Genomic DNA, 17,857 nt, shown 5'->3' with positions numbered 1-17,857 from the left:
GTCAGCGGCTCCACAGGGCCGTCGGTTTAAACCACTGTGCTGCTTTTCTGTACTTGAAAAGACTCGAGGCAAAGTGGGCTATTTCACCTCCTTGTGCAGCTCTGCTTGTTGTCACACAGTCTATGATGTAAATATCCGTCCATTTATGTATCATTTCTCCCCCCCTCATCTGCTCCCTCATCCCGTTATGCTGCCGCTGGCAACCTTCCCAAAATCCTTCTCCAGCTCTAAGCTCGTCTTCTTCTTCCTCGCCTCTTCTTTCACCTCTTACTTTATCATCGGGCAACAAAATGTCTGCCACATACGAGCCATGCCGAAGCCCTCCTCCCACTCCCTCCCTCCCTCCCTCCCTCTCTCCTTCCTCTGCTGTCTAACCGAGCTGCACGGCGGTTACGTAAGAGCTAAGGTCAAAGTGTCACTGCCGTTGTCAAGGGAGACATAGAACAGAGGGGCTTTAGAGGAGATGTGCACAGGGCGAGGGAGGGAGAGGGAAAAACAGCAGACGCAAACGACTGAGAGGAAAAGACGTGCAGTAAAAAAGGCTAGAAAAATAAGGATTTGAACATGTGTGCATGAATGAAAACATCCAAGCTGACACAATGTGTTTCATCTGGGCTGTTACAAAGAAGACGAGGAAGTGTAGGTCTATAAATAAATAAAGAAAGATACCAGTAAGCGATTACGTAAGACAAAACAAGGAAGAGGCAGAGTAAAAAGTGTTTGGGGTGGAATAAAAACAAAACACTGTGAGCGCCTGTGTGTTTCTGCGTGGGTGAATGTGTGTGTGTGAAACAGAAAAAGGATCTGTGACTGTGGGTGCTCTGTGCTCAGCTGCTCCACTAACCTAGTTTAAGTAATCTCTGCCTTCATGCTGTTTCATAACACTGCTGCCAGATCATTGCATCATAAGGCTGCCCGTAACAGCAACCCCCCGACCTACCCACCCCCACCCTGAGGACCCACAGTCACACACTGTCCCAAGCACACATTTACAACAGAAGCCTTTTTATTCATAGTTATCAAACATGGGAGGATGAGCCGTAAAATTGCAAAGACAGAGATGATTCATACAAGCTAAAAACAATACATTTGGTTGTGTATAACATAATACTGTCAATAAGTGGTACTCCTGTGATCTGTTCCTGCACGTCCAGTGCAGAAATGTGAACACGAAACAGGAACCAGACTGCCGAGGATCAAACTCTGCGAGGTCACTGGGTGTAAACTCTGAAGCTGCTCCACCAAGAGTGAAATGGTGAGCAATCATTTGGAGAGCAGCCAGGGGTATTTTCTTAACGACACTAAGCTCATTTGAGTACAATGGCTCAAATGAATATTTTACAGGTCCACAAAATGAGTCTCTGAGTCGCTGCAGCAGCTGTACTTAGTGTATATATATATATATATATATATATATATATATATACAGTATATACATATACTATGCATTTATTATTTTTTAATCCAATCAATGTTTTATTTTGAATTATGTAATTTATTAATTCACTTGTCTATATTCTCTCTTGTTTGTGATTGGTTTTAAAGATATGCATCAAAAATGATTAACAAAAAATTACATAATTCAAAATAAAGCATTAATTGGATTAAAAAACAATAAAATGCATTAATAAATAAATAATGAAAATAAAATATTAATAACTAAATAATTAATAATTATATGATTATCACAAATAATGATGATAAATTAAAAAAAAATTGTTTTGATGAATAGTCTGGTCTAAATAATATCAGAAAATGGTGAAAATTGCTGATCACAAGCCCCAAGGCAGCATATTTAAATGTCTTATTTGTCTGACAAACAGTCCAAAACCTAAAGTGTTGACTATTATGTAAGGTTGCAAAAAAACAATATTTGAGAAGCTGGAACCAGTGCAATTTTGACATTTTTTACTGAAAAAAAAAAGACTTAGTTGATTACTCGATTATGTTTCAGTCACTTTTTTAGTCACCATCACTTTCATGTGCGGAAGCAAATGTCTCCATAAAGTTATCCAGGTCAACACATCATGAATGTAATCCAGTAAATACTCAGTGAAAAAGGTTTCAGCTTCCTGGTAAACAAAGAGCCAGTTTGTTAGCTTCTTGCTGCTTGTTTTCAACTCAAGCAACATCTTAATTAGATCTCACTGATTTACAGGCAGCATGCAGTGAACTTCTACACTGACTGCTGTAAATTAGATAAGATAAGATAAGATAAGATGAACCTTTATTAATCCCCGGAGGGGAATTCAGGTGTCAAAGCAGCAACATCAGCAAACAGAGTGAAACACAGGAGAGGTAAAGGTATACAAAAATTATAAAAACAATAACAGAGATATAAAAGATACAGAGTGAATGGGTGAACATAGTGTGTGCAGTCCGTCAATAAATAAATGTAGTATGTATAATAAATAAATGTAATATGTGCGGTCTATAAAGTGGTATATAGGATGTATAGTGTAAAGTAAGTGTAAAGTGCTCCAATGGTTAGAGTCCAAGATGGTTGCAGATAGTGCATGTTAAAAGGTAGATTGTGCATGTTAAAAGGCAGATAGTGCATGTTTAAAGTTCATGAAGTCCTCATAGTTCTCATATGGGGGTCAGCCTTGGTAGTGGAGCCTGATGGCTACCAGCATGATGAAGCCAGGGAAGTGATGGAAACAGTGTCTGCTTTAAAAGCAGAACTGATTATGGGGTTTTAATTGCCTTCCTATTATTCCCCTGGAAGTATAGTGATCATCTATATTTATTTCTCTACAACTAGAGTCAATCATTTTGCTCAGCTCAGCTCAGCCACCTTAAACTCGCGCCCGTCTTGCGCGCTCCCGCGAGAGCTTGGAGAGGAGCTGTCGGCAGTGAGATCATGGGAGAGTCCACCACGCTGCTGGGAGAAAGTAGGTTAGCAGGGTAGACTGAGAGGAAAGAAAGCAGGCGGAGAGTCAGAGCGCAGAGGGGGGGTCCGATCCGATCACACCGCTCGTTCACCGTGGGACTATTCTGTCAACAAAAAAAAAAGTTGAGCAAAAAAATCTCTCCAGTTCGGCTACGATGAGATCCACAGCGACTTTCTGCACTCTTTTATTGCTGCTCGGACTTGAAGGAGCGATAGAGGAGAGGAGTTTCGACTAGTTTTTCTTTTTGCTTTTTACGAGAGCTGTCTGCAGCCGGGACAAAGTTAATATTTACAGAAACCCAGTTCACTCTGGCTCCAGGGGTTTATTCTCCTCAGTCCTGTCATTAGAACCACATGTAGGGTGAGCGTGTTTTTATCCTTCAACCAAGAGAAAGAAAAACATCAAAATGAGAGGTAAGTTTGATCTTTTTTATTTCGCAATAAATCTGTGCATGTTTAGTTGAACTTGTGGTTTTTGTACGGCCACATGTGTGCGCACTGGAGGAGGACTGGAGGACTGGAGGAGTGAAGTGCGCCTGTTTTTCTCTCCCAGTGCGCATTAATCCCTCATGACTGACTGGATTATTAGAGCTGCACAGAGCCTCGAGGGTTGATGCCTGGCTGACATGCTCCACACTGGAGATTCAACATGCAATGACACACAGCTGGAGGCATGTTGTTCAAGCATGAGAGAAAATACTCAACCAGATTAATCCTGTTTTTATTAGGAAGTTTATTTAGGATGAAATCAGTCCCAAGGATCCAATTGCATGCATGCGTAATTTTGCTTTATGATTCCAAAATGTGTTTTTTTTTAAGAAGTACGAGTGGTTATCTCACCTGGGAGTCCTTCTGTACATTTTTGCCAGGGGGATCCATGTAAGAGTTATGCAATAAGGGAGAGGGAGGGGCATGAGAGGAGGTTGTTGTTAATCAAAACTGCAATTATGTAATCCAGATGTTATGCGAGTTTCTCAGGTTTCTGATCAGGTGAATTCAAAACTGATAGTTTTGCTCACATTCGCTTTAAAGGATTATACATTTTCTGGCATTTATTTGTAGTCAATCATCTAATTTTGTGTTATTTTATATTTTTTGAAAGATAAAAAATATTTCTGAAGATGCTTTGCAAACTTTTCTTTTTTGCAGCATTTGACTTGACAAGATGAGTCTGAGTAGTGTTGGTGTTAGTTTGTGTTGGTGGTGGTTGTTGTTGTGTGATGGCTGTGCCAGCATGGCCGGCTGTGTGAGTGCACAGAGGGAGAGAGGGATCTGGCTGTTCCACTGACCTAGTTATGTCACCCAACGTTATACAGCATAGGCAGCAGCGGAGGGAGGTGGAGAGGCTGTGGGAAGCGCCGTGCCGCCGGGCGTGCAGCGCCATGTGCGGCTACAGACGCGCACTGACGGTCGGCCTGTCGCTCCATGACAGAGGATCAGTTTGAACTTGGGCAGAGGGCAGCAGATCATTGTTATTAACGAGGAAGGTTTATATACAGCCATCTGAATGTTTTCATCAGTAACATCCAATTATCCTTTAAATTAAATAGCCCTATAATAAAAAAATAGGTAACACAGGTGACATTGGTTTTTTTGGGGGGGGGGATTTTTTTGCATTTCAAAAATCTTCATGCAAAATCTTCATCTCTAGACTTGCTTTAACTGTCTTTCTCTCCCAAAACCACTCAAAAACGCATTTCTCCTCAAGAAACAATATGAAAAAGTAAATCTCTTATATTGGAAACTTACAAATCAGCATGAATATGAAAGGGAACATAGTTTTCCAAAATGTTACATAGTAGTTGGCCTCAAAGCATCAAACCTTCATTCTGAGCTCAATTCCATGCAAAACTCTAGTTTTCATCACTAAAGTTGCTTTAACTGTCTTTCTCTTTCAAAACCACTCAAACGCATTTCTCCTCAAGAAACACTGAATAGTGGATTAATATGAAAAAGATGTAATTTCTTCACAGAAACACATCTCTTGCATTGGAAACATACACAACTGAAAACATATGAAAGGGAACATAGTTCTTTTGGTTGTGTTCTTGTGTAACAACAATCTCGTCTCGCATTGCAACCTTTTGTTGTACAGGACAGGACATTTTTGTTTTGTTGTTTTTGTTGAGGGGAGGAAAGAGATGGATTTATTTGGGGGGGGGGAGTGTGAGGGAGGATGAAGCCGAGGAGGCCTCTGGTGGAGGGAGGCTCCATTTCTGGCAGGATATCCAAATGTAAACAAAGCATGGCCCTTTCTTAGCTCACTGCACTGAAATTGTAGGTTAGTTACTCAACCTGTCGTTCCCTCGCTAGAAAAAGCACGTCAGCATTTTTTTTAGCCCAGTTTGAACATGCATACGCACATTTTCAATCACAACTACTAACTGTTGAGTCATTCCAGCAGCTTTGGCAGGCTGACAGACTGTTAGAGGCCTGTTGTGATGACCAGACCTCTGTGTACTGGATAGCAGAGTATACTTCTTCAGAATGTTTTACTACATACAGACATAAAGATCATAAGATACACACACTGGTAGAAGAGGCCTATGGCATTCTTAGCTCTGCTCTAATCCCCCCTCTGTGGGCCTCAGCTTGGCCTCTGCTGGTATTTGCATCTTTTAAAATAGAGCCCCTTGATTTGAATGCACCAGCGGCCGGACAGCCAGCTTGTATAGACCCTATATGCATTTTGAGTATGTGAGTGAAGTCGTTTTCCAAGCAGAATAATCCTTACAGAGTAAAACAACATTATTTAGTGAGAGCTGCGTGCTGCAAGGTCTCAAGTGTAATCAGTAAGACACTTCAAGCAGAGGGTGTTCATCGCCGCAGGCCTTGAGGCTTTGTAAACACCTCGTGTTACGGAAATAGAAAGATCTGGAAAACATTCCTGCGCGCCAACATTGTCGTTGATATTAAGAAGACGACGAAGCGACGAGGACAGCCACAGTGGATTGTTGTGATGCAGCTCTGCGCTGCGCTGTGAGCCTACACCCAACTGTGAGGCATGACACAACAAGTGCTGCAGCACAAGGCCCCTCACCGCCTGTTGATTGTGTTTTCTCGTCTTTCTTATGCCGAGTTAATTTAAAAAAATGAAAAAAGAATACCGTCCCATTGAGCGTCGCGTCAGTCTGATGCTCAAGGGCATTTTGGTTTGTGACTTATTGCACCAGTATTGCGAAATGAACCCGGCTCGCTGTACATTATCCCTTACTTGCACAATGAGCAAACAGCCTGAACAGGTTATAAAACTATAAAACAGAGAAGTGATGTGTGTGTGTTTGCACATATGTGACGGTGAACATGTGGAGGGTCAAAATTCATCTTTTTTTACTTTGAGATATATGGACACACTGACATACTGACTGTTTTACACACAGACCAAGAGTTGGGGGGGATGCTGCTGGAGGATTATTGGCTGTTTGTTTCACATTAGATCCCAGGAAGTGAAGCAAAACGTCAGTGATTTGTCTCGGCCTCTCTCTCTACCTCGCCCCTATTGAATTAGCCTTTTGTAGAGATAACACGGTTACACATTTAACTGGCTGATAAACGCACTTGGGGCCAACGTATTTGTAGCTGAACTGTGTCCCCAGTTCATTTTGTGAAAAGGCTTGGGTGTGCCTCACTCAGCATGGCCGTCCCGCTGCTCAAACACCATCCCTTGTTTGCCATTTGCGTAATTTCAACTCATTTGTCACATTTCACGCCAGCATTTGCTGACTTTAGTCAATGTGTTGGTGGGTTTAGAAAATGGAAAGCGCTGCCCTCATTCATCATGTTAGCAAAAAGCAGGATTGGTATTGATCTTCTTGGAATGCAGACACTCTCCAGAGAGCTAAAGGTCAGATGCCTGAGACTGGTGTTTTAGTGCAGGTCAGCTCTGATATTCAGGGTCAAAGGTAAATGTTGCTTTAACATTAGCTGCTGCTGTGTCTTTATTTGCATTGTTAGACAGTTGAATGTGTCGAATCTGTTAAGTTATCCCATTATCACTGGGAGATGAAACGATTGGTCAACTAATCGATTAGTAGATAGACAGAAAGTCACAGTCACGTTTGAAGCAATAATGCAGAAAATGCACTTGTTGTTTCTCAAATGGGCATAAATGGCAGTTTTTCATTATCTTATATGACAGTAAACAGAATACGGATAGGTTTTGGACAGTTGGTCCAATGTTTAGGGTGTTTTTCACTATTTTGTGATGTTTTTATAGCAAACGATTAATCAACAATGGATAAGAGTGATCAATTATTAAAATAATTGTTAGCTGCACCCCCAGTTTTGCTTTCTCTATTGGTTCAGCGCTACAAGTCTTCAAGACGTCTCATTGATTCTTCCTATGTAGGTAATTGGTTTAACTGGATAGTAATTTATCATTTACCAGCTCACAAACAAGACCATCACATTAAACGAGGGAACATAAAGGCTGTAAATTAAATTTAACTGTCTCTGGGTTGTGCCTGGGTAATTTGCAGAGTGTCAGAGACGAGGAGTGAGAAAGCACGTATGTGTGGTTGTAGCAACGGGGGTGGGCGGCCGGGCATCTGTGTAATTCTGGCTCTCAGCACAGGACAAGAATAGATCGGGTTGAAGCAGAGGCTCAATGTCAAAGATTGGGGGAGTGGGAGGGTGGGCCGAATAGCTGACATTCAAGTTCAGAGTGTGTCTGCTTTGAGTGGACTGTTGCCATGTACAGTATGGGTTGTTACAGTCAAATCAAACGTGATTAATAACAGCAGAGTGTTTGATTGTTGCATAGAAATCAGTCCATACAGAAATAGCCTCATGTGAAATCACCTGTATTGGGCACCAAACTGGTTTGTGCAGTTTTTCTAGGGGTTATTATCATTGCCATGCATGGTTAATTGTTACGTAACAGTTTTGTGATTTGGACAGGCCTTAAGGGAGATGTTTTACGGGGAAGTCTGAGCATTGTTCAGCTCCACCTTAAAACTGGTCCACGGAGAGTCGGGATCGAGCACGCCTCCCTCCTCCCTCTCCCCCTGCAGTGGGAAAGTGTGTCAGTGGGACAGAATGTCCACATGGGCTGACAGGCTACAGCGCCCGAATGGCGGATGACTCAGCCAATACCAAGGAGGCTGCGAGCGCCGCTCGGCCAGTAGGAAACAGAGAGCCTGAGCAGGGGCGGGTCGTCGGTGTTGCTAGAGTGGGCCTGCTGAATGAGTGTTGTGAGGAATGCTCACAGACGAGAGTTATATAATCGTGAGATGAGGGAGGGGAGGATGGGAACCTGAGAGAAAGAGAGGAAGGGAGGGAGAGGAGATATTTTTCCATCGCATGCCTGCAGCTGCCCTGATCAGTTGGAGTATTTTAGTCAACGGTTTTAGAGAAGAGACTGTGCCATTAAAGGGGAAAAGAAGTGGAAAGTTGTGTTTTCCAGTACCTAAGAGTGCAACAATTCCCTCTCGATCACAAGTGGTTTTCCATACAACATGGTACAAATGTTGTAAATCAGTCTAAAACTGAGCCGAGCAACAACTATCTTAGGATGTATCTGCTGCTGTTTTTCTCTCCTCGGCCTAGAAAGAAGGAGTCTTTGTGCATGTGTCATGTGTGCAAGTGTCATCATGTGATTCCCTATCTGTTTGTGTACTCTGTTCCCTTCAAGGGGGCCGCATGAAGGGTGAAGACTAACACAGTTCATGGCAAGTTATCCTCTCTCGTGGGCTTCTTGTGGGGCAGTTTATCTGCAGGGTTGTTGCCATCAGTAGAAAAAGGAATAGAAATATAATGTCGCATTGTTGCTGACTCACTGGATCCATTCCTAGATGTGTTTTTGTCTTTGATGACTACACTCAGGCTTTGCCTTTATTTCCAAAATGTGTTAATGATTTCCTCATAATGATGAAAATCATGAATCAAAAACTCAAATGAAATATTGTTAAAAGCCTTGCAGCTGCATTTGTATCGACTGGAGGCAGAGAGATTAATAGGCGTTTACAGAGCTCGGAGTACACAGAGTCACAGCAGTCTAACTGTGACAAGATAAAAGCATTGGCCGTCCTTTTCAAGGTCTACAAAGCAGCTAATTTTGGCCAAGGTTTATAGCTGGAGAAAACATGATGGTAAAACATTAATGACCAGCAAAAGAGAGAGCCAAAAACCATGCTTGGAAAACGGCTGGCTTGTATTATAGTGATGGAGAAGCCGCCAAGAATTGAAATAAAAGGATCTAGTATTTTTTGTCATTAAGCGGGAAGACGTTCTGTTACAATCATCACTTTAAAAGAGGATTAAATGCGGGTTAATTTGGCCATCTTGTCAGGTTTAAGTGGGACTTACTGTACAGTTGTATCATTAGCATATCACTGGGAATGGGTAGTTTATTGACAATATGCCCAAAAGGCTACAAATAAATGGAGAGTATTAAGAGACACATAACTGACTACGGGGTAACATCAGAGATACGGGCCAAAGAGGAAGAGAAATATTATTCATGAAGAAAATCAGTGACAAGATCTTGGATAAAGTCTGGCGCTCAATATATGTCAAATGTGGGCTTCTGTGAAAGTGTTTTGGCAACAGACTCGTAGTGTCAAACAAGCAAAAGATGTAACTGCTGCACTTATTGACGTTGACCGATCCGTCTAACCTCTAGTTCACTTAAAGTATGTAGATCTGACCTCTCTTGTCAATGTTGTTTTTGGTCCTGCAGCTCAGATCGAGGTCATCCCCTGTAAGATCTGCGGGGACAAGTCCTCAGGAATCCACTATGGAGTCATCACCTGCGAAGGCTGCAAGGTGAGGAGCAGGAAGCACAGAGAGTGAACCAAGCTACCATTCTTAACTTCAACCAACCTGTTCTATGTCAAAGTGTGCTCGTCATTTACGGTGCTTGCATGCGTGTGTTTGTTTGTGTTTCTAGGGTTTCTTCCGTCGCAGCCAGCAGAACAATGCCATGTACTCATGTTCCCGTCAGAGGAACTGCCTGATCGACCGAACTAACCGTAACCGCTGCCAGCACTGCCGCTTACAGAAGTGTCTGGCGTTGGGCATGAGCAGAGACGGTAAACGCACACAAAGAACGCACTGTGTCCTCTTAATGCACTTCCTGTAACCATGACTTAATAATTTACCACAGCTAAGACTTCACTAGCGATAGAAGTTTAGTAGATGTGTTTCTCCATCGAATCCCAGTACGCATGTTCCTTTAATTTAAAGCTGATACCAGGAGTATTTGAAGCCCTCTTCAGTATACAGGCTAAAGAGGTGATGGGCTGTCAGCATGTAAACTGTATATAGGGACTGGAACATACAGTACTTATGGATAAGGTGGCAGAAGTATGTGAGCCAGAAATATCTCACAATTAGATTGAAATGACAGCTGTAGGAAACAGATGTGAAATTTATTACGTTTGGCCGCAGCAAACTCTCTGTGCTAAAGAAAAAAATATTAATAAAATATGTATTTTCTCTCTGCAGCGGTCAAGTTTGGTCGTATGTCCAAGAAGCAGCGCGACAGCCTCTATGCTGAAGTGCAAAAACACCAGAAGTCCCAGGAGTGCGTAAGCTCGACAGGCGGGGGCGCTACCGCTCTGTCCTTACCCAAGGAGGACGGCGTCAGTGGGGAGGACAGTGAAGAGGGTCTGAGCCGATCCTACAGTAGCGGGGGCTCCAGCTCCACCCTCAGCGACCTGGATGACATCGCGGCACTGCCCGACCTGTTCGACCTGCCGCTCACCCCCGAAGAGGCCAGCGAGTACTGCAGCCTGGAGCTGCTCGGCGGCGGAGCCAGCACCGGGAACACCTCCAACTCATCTTCCGCTTCGTCCTCTTCTTCATCCTTGTCCAATCAGAATTCCCCGCAGCAGACGATGCCGGACGGGGCGGACGGCAACAGAATCCAGCTCCTGCACACACACACTCACACGCTGCTGGGACATACACACTCACTGCTGGACCATCTGCCTGATGACTGCTCAATAACAGAACTGGGTGAGTACTGACAATGATGAATAACAAATCAATTCTTCTTTTATTCACTCATTACCTAACACAGAGAGTACGACAATACCTTAAACTCTAAAATAGTGGTCGGAGCTTTTATAGGGCTTTTTAGAGAACCAGGCCGTTACTTGTGACAGGATATTATAAGAGACAGGCATTTATTTGTGAGGTTCCCTTTTTATATTTTGTCCCATTTCTCCTGTTTTCCATGCAAAGTTCCTGCTGCATGATCTTATTGCAAACTCAACACTTCTTCCATTTACATTAAATCAGTCACTGAACAGAAGTTCAGGCAGCATTATTCCTTTCTAACTGTTATTTTCATTTTCGATTAATCCGACGATTACTTTCTTGATTAATCGGTTGGTCGAAAAATGTCAGAAAATAGTGAAAAATCTCCATCCCAGTTTCTCCAAGTCCAAGGTGATGTCTTTAAATGTCTTATTTTGTCAGTTCAAAACCCAAAGATATTCACTTTAATATGATATAAAACCGAGAGAAGCGGGTAATCTCCATATTTGAGAGGCTGAAAACATACATTTTCTGTCATTCTTGCATGAAAAATTACTTTAACGATTAATCAATTATCAAAATAGTTGGCAATTATTTATTAATCGATTAGTCGACTAATCGTTACAGCTCTAATAACAGTATTTCTGGTAAAAAAAAAGAAAAAAGGAAAAAGAGAGTATGTTGTACTGTTGGATATAATAAAAATGTAATACAGTAACTGTTGTGGTCATTTAGTTTTCCCCTGGCCATTATCTGCTTTTATTTCGGAATGTAAATTATATTATGAATGAAATAAAACTAAATGCAATAAGTAAAAAATGTATTCAATAAAAAAAAAGATAAAGCACAAGGACATATCTCATAAACAGGTTTGCAAAAAAAAGGAAGAACCAGAATGATACTTGGCAGATAGCAAAACAGGACAAGGACAAGATTAAATGGGCAAAACAAGCAACTTGAAAGAGGCAGCAGTATAAACTCAGAAACAGGGACAGATAAAGGGATGACGGTGTTGTGGTATTTAAAGAGGTAAGGATGCATTTTTTTTAGAGAAGTGTTTCTGGAGGCCTTGAGGAAGAATACATTTGTATTTTATTTTACATCTTTATGGTTGCTGGCTACACCAAACTGCTTTGAATACAGCTCTGGGGAATTTTAAAGGAAGCAATGAGTAAATGTTGGTGGTGTTATAAGCGCAGGAAGTGGAAAAGATCCTAACAGCTGCGGAGATAAAATGAATAAATGAGCCATAAGCAGTTAATCTTGTTTGGGGCATCAGTGACACTAACGTAACAGCAGAGTGGTGCAAAATAAAGCATCTAGTTATTCAAGGCCACACTGCCATGATCTGTGTGTATGTAAATAACACCGCCGTTACGCCACAAACGACCTGAGTGAGATGCTTATCTGTTTTTTTCTTTCACAGAGCGCATCACTCAGAGTATCGTCAAGTCTCACTTGGAGACGTGTCAGTACAGCGCTGAAGACATGAAGAGATTCACCTGGGCACAATACGCACCTGAGGAAACGCGTGCTTTTCAAAACAAGGTACATGGTGCACACTTTAAATCCCATGTGGTGTCTGTCAAGTCTGCTGTCGTCACATATATTTAGAAATGTATTAATACTAGAGTGTTAATATACAATATCAGATATAAATATATCTTTTTAAACAAACTCAAAGGTGCAATGTGTAGGATTTGGTGGTGTGGTTGCAGATTGCAACCAACTTAGTACCCCTCCGCTCATTCCTCCCTTTCCAAGACTGTGGTTACGTGAGCCACCTAGTGCAAAACCGGGGTAACGCCGTTCGCCTCATTCAGAGGCCATCCTTACAATAATAACACTACTTTAGTACTTTTACTTTTCCCCAAAATGTTACACACTGTTCCTTTAATTAGATTGCTTTGCTGATATATTGTTTTATTATCTGTTATCTGTATTATCGGTCAGTGCAAGAACTGAATTTAATCTCATGTTGAACAACTTCTAAGAAGTAATTTATGCTGAAGGGATGTCAATGGACTTGTAACACTTTGTTGTGTCACTTTTTCCAGTCAGCTGAGTGGATGTGGCAGCAGTGTGCACACCACATCACCAACGCCATTCAGTATGTGGTGGAGTTTGCCAAACGCATTGCTGGCTTCATGGACCTGTGCCAGAATGATCAGATTATATTGCTGAAAGCAGGTCAGTGTCTAAAAAATGCTCGCATCTCAAATACTTGATTCACAGAGTTCCTCGTTGCAAAGTAAACAAAGTCTGAAACTTGCTAACTTTAGCTCCTTCCTGTTTTTTTTTTGTCTCCAATCCACTCCATGTCTTTGGCTCTATCTGTGGCTACCCTTCCAGGCTGTTTGGAGGTCCTCCTCATACGCATGTGCCGAGCTTTCAACGTCAACAACAGCACCATTTTCTTCAATGGGAAGTTCGCCCCGGTTCAGTTCTTCAAAGCACTTGGTGAGGATCAGATGTTGTTGTGTAAGCTCTGACAGGGTGACACAGGAAAGCCTCTTAACGTTTCCCACTCTCTGTAAGTTAGAAAGTCTTTTTTCACACGCACTTTGCTGTGCTGTGCGGTAATCACCATTAGTGATAAGAAAATGCTCCTACAGAAAAACCTCTGCATTGATTTAGGTCATTTAAAATAATGAATTACTTATCTGTGGTAATTGTTCTTAGAAGGACTCTATAAGGGTCAGCTGTAATTTTCACACTAAGAAGAGCCAGAGTTTCCCCTCTTGGCCAGTTAGTCAAAAATTAGCAAACGGAGTAAGAAACATAATCCTCACTCATCTCAGGTATCTCTTGTGTCAGTTAATTCAATTAAGCAGGACTGTTAAAGATCTTCATGCTATTACTGTTGACATTGAATGTATTGATTTCCTGTGTTTATGCAGGTTGTGATGACCTGGTCAGTGCAGTGTTTGACCTGGGAAAAGGACTCTGTCGTCTACAGCTGTCTGACGAAGAGATGGCTCTGTTTAGCGCTGCCGTTCTTTTATCACCTGGTGAGCATTTTTTTTCCTTAATGTCTTTCTCGCTCACACATACATGCATAGACACACATTATATTGCTAAATCATAGTAGTTTATTCAATGCTGTTCTGTCTTTAATAAAGATGGCCACGAGAGACTGTTGGATGTCCAGACACAATATGTTTTGTTGTAGAAGTGTCGCACATTTTCAATTTGTTATTGCCGATTATTTCGCTAACTTGTGAAGGTTTTTCGTTATAAAACTGGTAATTTTTCCTCATGTGTCTACGTATCAACTTCTGACTTTACAAAGCAAATAAGGGACTTAGTACATGACGTTATCCCTTAAAAAAATGCTTAACATTTTTAAAAGCAGCAGCAGCCCACCGATCCGTTCATAATGTGAATCCAAACGTTGTTTAAACTCACAGAACTTAATTTTAAGTCTCCAAATATACCTAACATGTCAGGCTGAATTTTGGGGGAAATGTGTAAAAATGATGTGCAAGACTTCTAATATATTTCCCTTTGATTGAATGGTGCAGCCATAAAAGAAACAGAGTCTTGGATTTGAATATTTCGCTCAGTGTAAACATCATATTGCGTCAATGAGGAGCTGACACAGAATGTATACTGTGGGACAATGTGGATTAAAGCTACTTAAGGAGAAACAAAACTGCATGTTAATGGGTTAATGTATTTTCTTTCGTGTAGATCGACCCTGGCTAACAGAAGGCCAAAAGGTTCAGAAACTCCAGGAGAAAGTCTACCTGGCTATTCAGCACAGTCTACACAAGAGCGGCGCTTCAGACGAGAAACTGGACAAGGTGAAGACACAACTCTTCTTAAACACAAACAAATGTACACACTTATATAGACACACATTCATGAGCTTACCTTTGTATGTCTTCTGTCCCCCACAGATGGTGTCCAAGCTGCCCACAATGAAGTCCATCTGTAACCTCCACGTTGATAAACTTGAGTTTTTCCGTTTGGTCCACCCAGAGATCGCCTACAGTTTCCCACCACTGTACCGGGAAGTATTTGGCAGCGAGATGTCTCTGCCGGACTCCACCGACAGCTAGACAGACAGACAAGAGAGATGGAGAGAGTTTATTAAGAAGTAGGGAAGCAAAAAAAAAGGAGAGACAGAGAAGGATAGAGATGTTGAAGCTCGACAACCAGCAGTTACGAGACAATCCAGGACTTTAAATATTCCGTCTCCCGTGATCCCAAAGTAGTCCTCCACTTTCCCAGCAGGCAAAAGCACCTTACACTACAGACCACACATGCTCATGGTCCTCTGCATATTGTAGCATTAAACAACAAGCGGATGGGCGTTGTAATAATAATAACAGCCCACTCGGCATGAGACAGCTCCAAGCTCTAAGTTTAACATCAGATCCACTGTGGATCACCCAACCAGTTATGAATGTACCTCAACGATAAGCACCAGTGCACAAGCCAGAACCCAACAACAGTGAATGTAGAAACCCTGCCACTCTGAGACAGAGTTTTACACAAAAGTATTAGAAGGAAGTCGTGTTGATCCACAGGTCTCACTATAATAATATTTCTCTCTATATTAATACATCTCAGTATGGTACGCCCGCGTATTCATACAGACAATATCCTGACCATCACTTAGGGACCAACATCATGAGTCATTTTTCTCTGATATGAAAAGAAACACACAGATATGACATATGACTCACAACCTCTTTAATCAGCTGAGAACCGGTTTCACACACACATTTAGATGGTGTTCGGTGCTGCCTTTTTTTGTAGGCTCTTGTAATGCAATGAGAAACCTCAGTCCCACGCACCCCTTTCCTTGTAAATGCCACTTAGAGACAGGACAAGATGAAATTATCTTTAATTTATATACACATTTATAAACAAAATATTTTAAATAAGAATGTAAATAGATGACTATATAAGTATATGGAGAGAGTTAGAATGTGCGAGTTCAGTTCAGAGAGAAAGCGAGAGAAATAGTGAGATGTGGAGAAAAAGATGGATGTTTGGACTCTGAAATCGTTCTCTGGACTACTTCCTCTCCTGACAGTACTCTCAGGTATCCATGGCAACAATCCCCTCTTGCCCTGACGACAAAACCCCAGCTGGGTTAGACGCGGTCATCATGCAAGCGACGGGGTGGACACTTGTTGCGGATGCGACACAGCAGTGGGGGAGGACAGTGTACCCAAACAAAGGCGAAAAAATCGTTGTGTTTGCATTTAAACTGAGAGCTTTCAGTCTGCCTAAAGAGACAAGAGGACAAACAAGGACACTAAGGAACAGAGAACGCAAGGCAAAAGATGACTTCATGAACTGTATAATACATTGGGATACACAGGGTCTCCCCGCCTGTTTCTAACCAGCAGTCAGTACAGTCGGTGTAGTATAACTGTCTTTCACTCATACCGTTTCAGTTGGTTAAAAGCCGGAACGACGGCGATCCATACTATGTATCATAAACCCTCCTTTGCTGGTTGGAGCAACTGTATTATTTTGTACATTTGCTGTTCCTCTCTCTCCTGTAGTCCCTAACCCAACACTTGTCCAAACACCAAGCACTTATACTTTCCTCTTTCTCACTGGACACTAGTCTAAGGCCAGACAGAGCTACCAGCTGCCCCCCTGAGTTGGGCCTCAATGCCAGTAAGACTTAATAGTTTTCAGTCAATCTGTTTTTTTTATTCCATATCTGTCACACAAGGTCACCCATAACTGTTTACATTTTTCATGTACATAAATAACACGCTCTCTGAAGGTTGTTATAGCATTGAGACAACGATGATGATGATGATGATGATGATGATGATGATGATGATGATGATGATGTCTTACTCGGGGTGCTGTGAAGTTCTCGAGCAGAGTCCGAGGACCTGCCGCCTACCGCTCAGGGAGCTAGCTGTGGTCTCTTGTCCCTTTATTACCAGTGTCGTCTTTTAGCCTCGTGCTCCTCACACCTTTGCACCTAAGATGAGACCCGTAACCATAATCACTGTGGACGTAAGTTCTATTTTTTTGTGAATGTTACTCACAAAGTGTCAAAAGCCCTTCCCATTCTGTCCTAATATTGTGACATCAAATTTACAAGACATAGGAATTATAAAAAAAGCAAACAAATCAGTTAGCGTTAAAAATGAATTCATTATTAGGGTTTAATGTTTCTTTTTGCTGTGATTTTCATTTATTTGTCAGTCTTTTATCCACCTTTTTCTTTATGTGTCTCCACTTTTGTCTTGTAAAGTCAGTGATCTATTTTTTTTAATTGAAGAAAGATTAGGTACAAACAAAAAAACAATAGTTTGTCACCCTTCTCTTTCCCTGTATGACAAAATGTACAAGAGGTATATTACTAGTCCAAGAGTAACTGAGTTACACAGCTCGATATATATTGTTGTCCAATGGGATACATTATATGTGGTTTTAAGAATGTAATAAATGGTTTCTTTTTCTTTTGAAATGCTTCATTGAGTCTTATTTGAACTTGAATTTGTTGATATGCATGTATGATAGGTCTTTGCATATTGTTGACTGATCAGACGTCTCTAAAATCACTGATCTGATATAATAATCATGCATATGTAAATGGCGACGACCACTGTTTTTAAATCACAGACTAGCATTTGTGTTGTGTGCCTGCTGTATTCCTTCCATGCCATTACCTTAAGAGTGCAATGTCTATTAATCAATTGACAAAAACATCCTCTGCAACAATTCTGATAAATGATTAATCATATACGTAATTTATCAATCAGAAAATCTAACCATTCTCTGGTTGCAGCTTCTCCAATATGAGGATGTTCTGCCTTTCTCTTCTTATATATCGTGCATTAAATACCATTGTCTTGAACGTGAAAGTTCAAGTTTACCTTGGAAACAGTAGTTTGACAAAAAAAAGTCTTAACCTAAGGTCTACTTAAAAGCTTTTTCTGGAGCTTTCAACCACCTCTAAAAGTCTCCTCTAAGAAGTACTCAGATCTTTCACTT

The 17,857-nt window shown here is 41.5% G+C and overlaps 1 protein-coding gene across 1 annotated transcript; it reads left to right on the top strand.

Annotated features, from left to right (window-relative positions):
- The first annotated feature begins 2,820 nt into the window (after positions 1-2,820).
- rorcb (RAR-related orphan receptor C b) lies at positions 2,821-17,330 on the top strand. Its single transcript, XM_037787691.1, has 10 exons — positions 2,821-3,307; positions 9,573-9,658; positions 9,783-9,924; positions 10,340-10,852; positions 12,303-12,424; positions 12,934-13,066; positions 13,229-13,336; positions 13,777-13,887; positions 14,570-14,682; positions 14,779-17,330. The coding sequence occupies exons 1-10, from the start codon at positions 3,301-3,303 to the stop codon at positions 14,938-14,940; spliced, it is 1,497 nt and encodes a 498-aa protein (XP_037643619.1). The 5' UTR covers positions 2,821-3,300; the 3' UTR covers positions 14,941-17,330.
- Positions 17,331-17,857: the final 527 nt, after the last annotated feature.

Source organism: Sebastes umbrosus, chromosome 12 (assembly GCF_015220745.1).
Source record: "Sebastes umbrosus isolate fSebUmb1 chromosome 12, fSebUmb1.pri, whole genome shotgun sequence".
Lineage (NCBI taxonomy): Eukaryota > Metazoa > Chordata > Actinopteri > Perciformes > Sebastidae > Sebastes > Sebastes umbrosus.
This window is presented reverse-complemented; position numbering and strand designations above follow the sequence as displayed.

Bases quoted from the DNA above. Each gene is read 5' to 3' on its own strand.
- rorcb (XM_037787691.1), top strand. The intron at 13,067-13,228 runs GTCAGTGTCTAA...CTACCCTTCCAG, and splicing joins GATTATATTGCTGAAAGCAG to GCTGTTTGGAGGTCCTCCTC. The intron at 13,888-14,569 runs GTGAGCATTTTT...TCTTTCGTGTAG, and splicing joins TGCCGTTCTTTTATCACCTG to ATCGACCCTGGCTAACAGAA.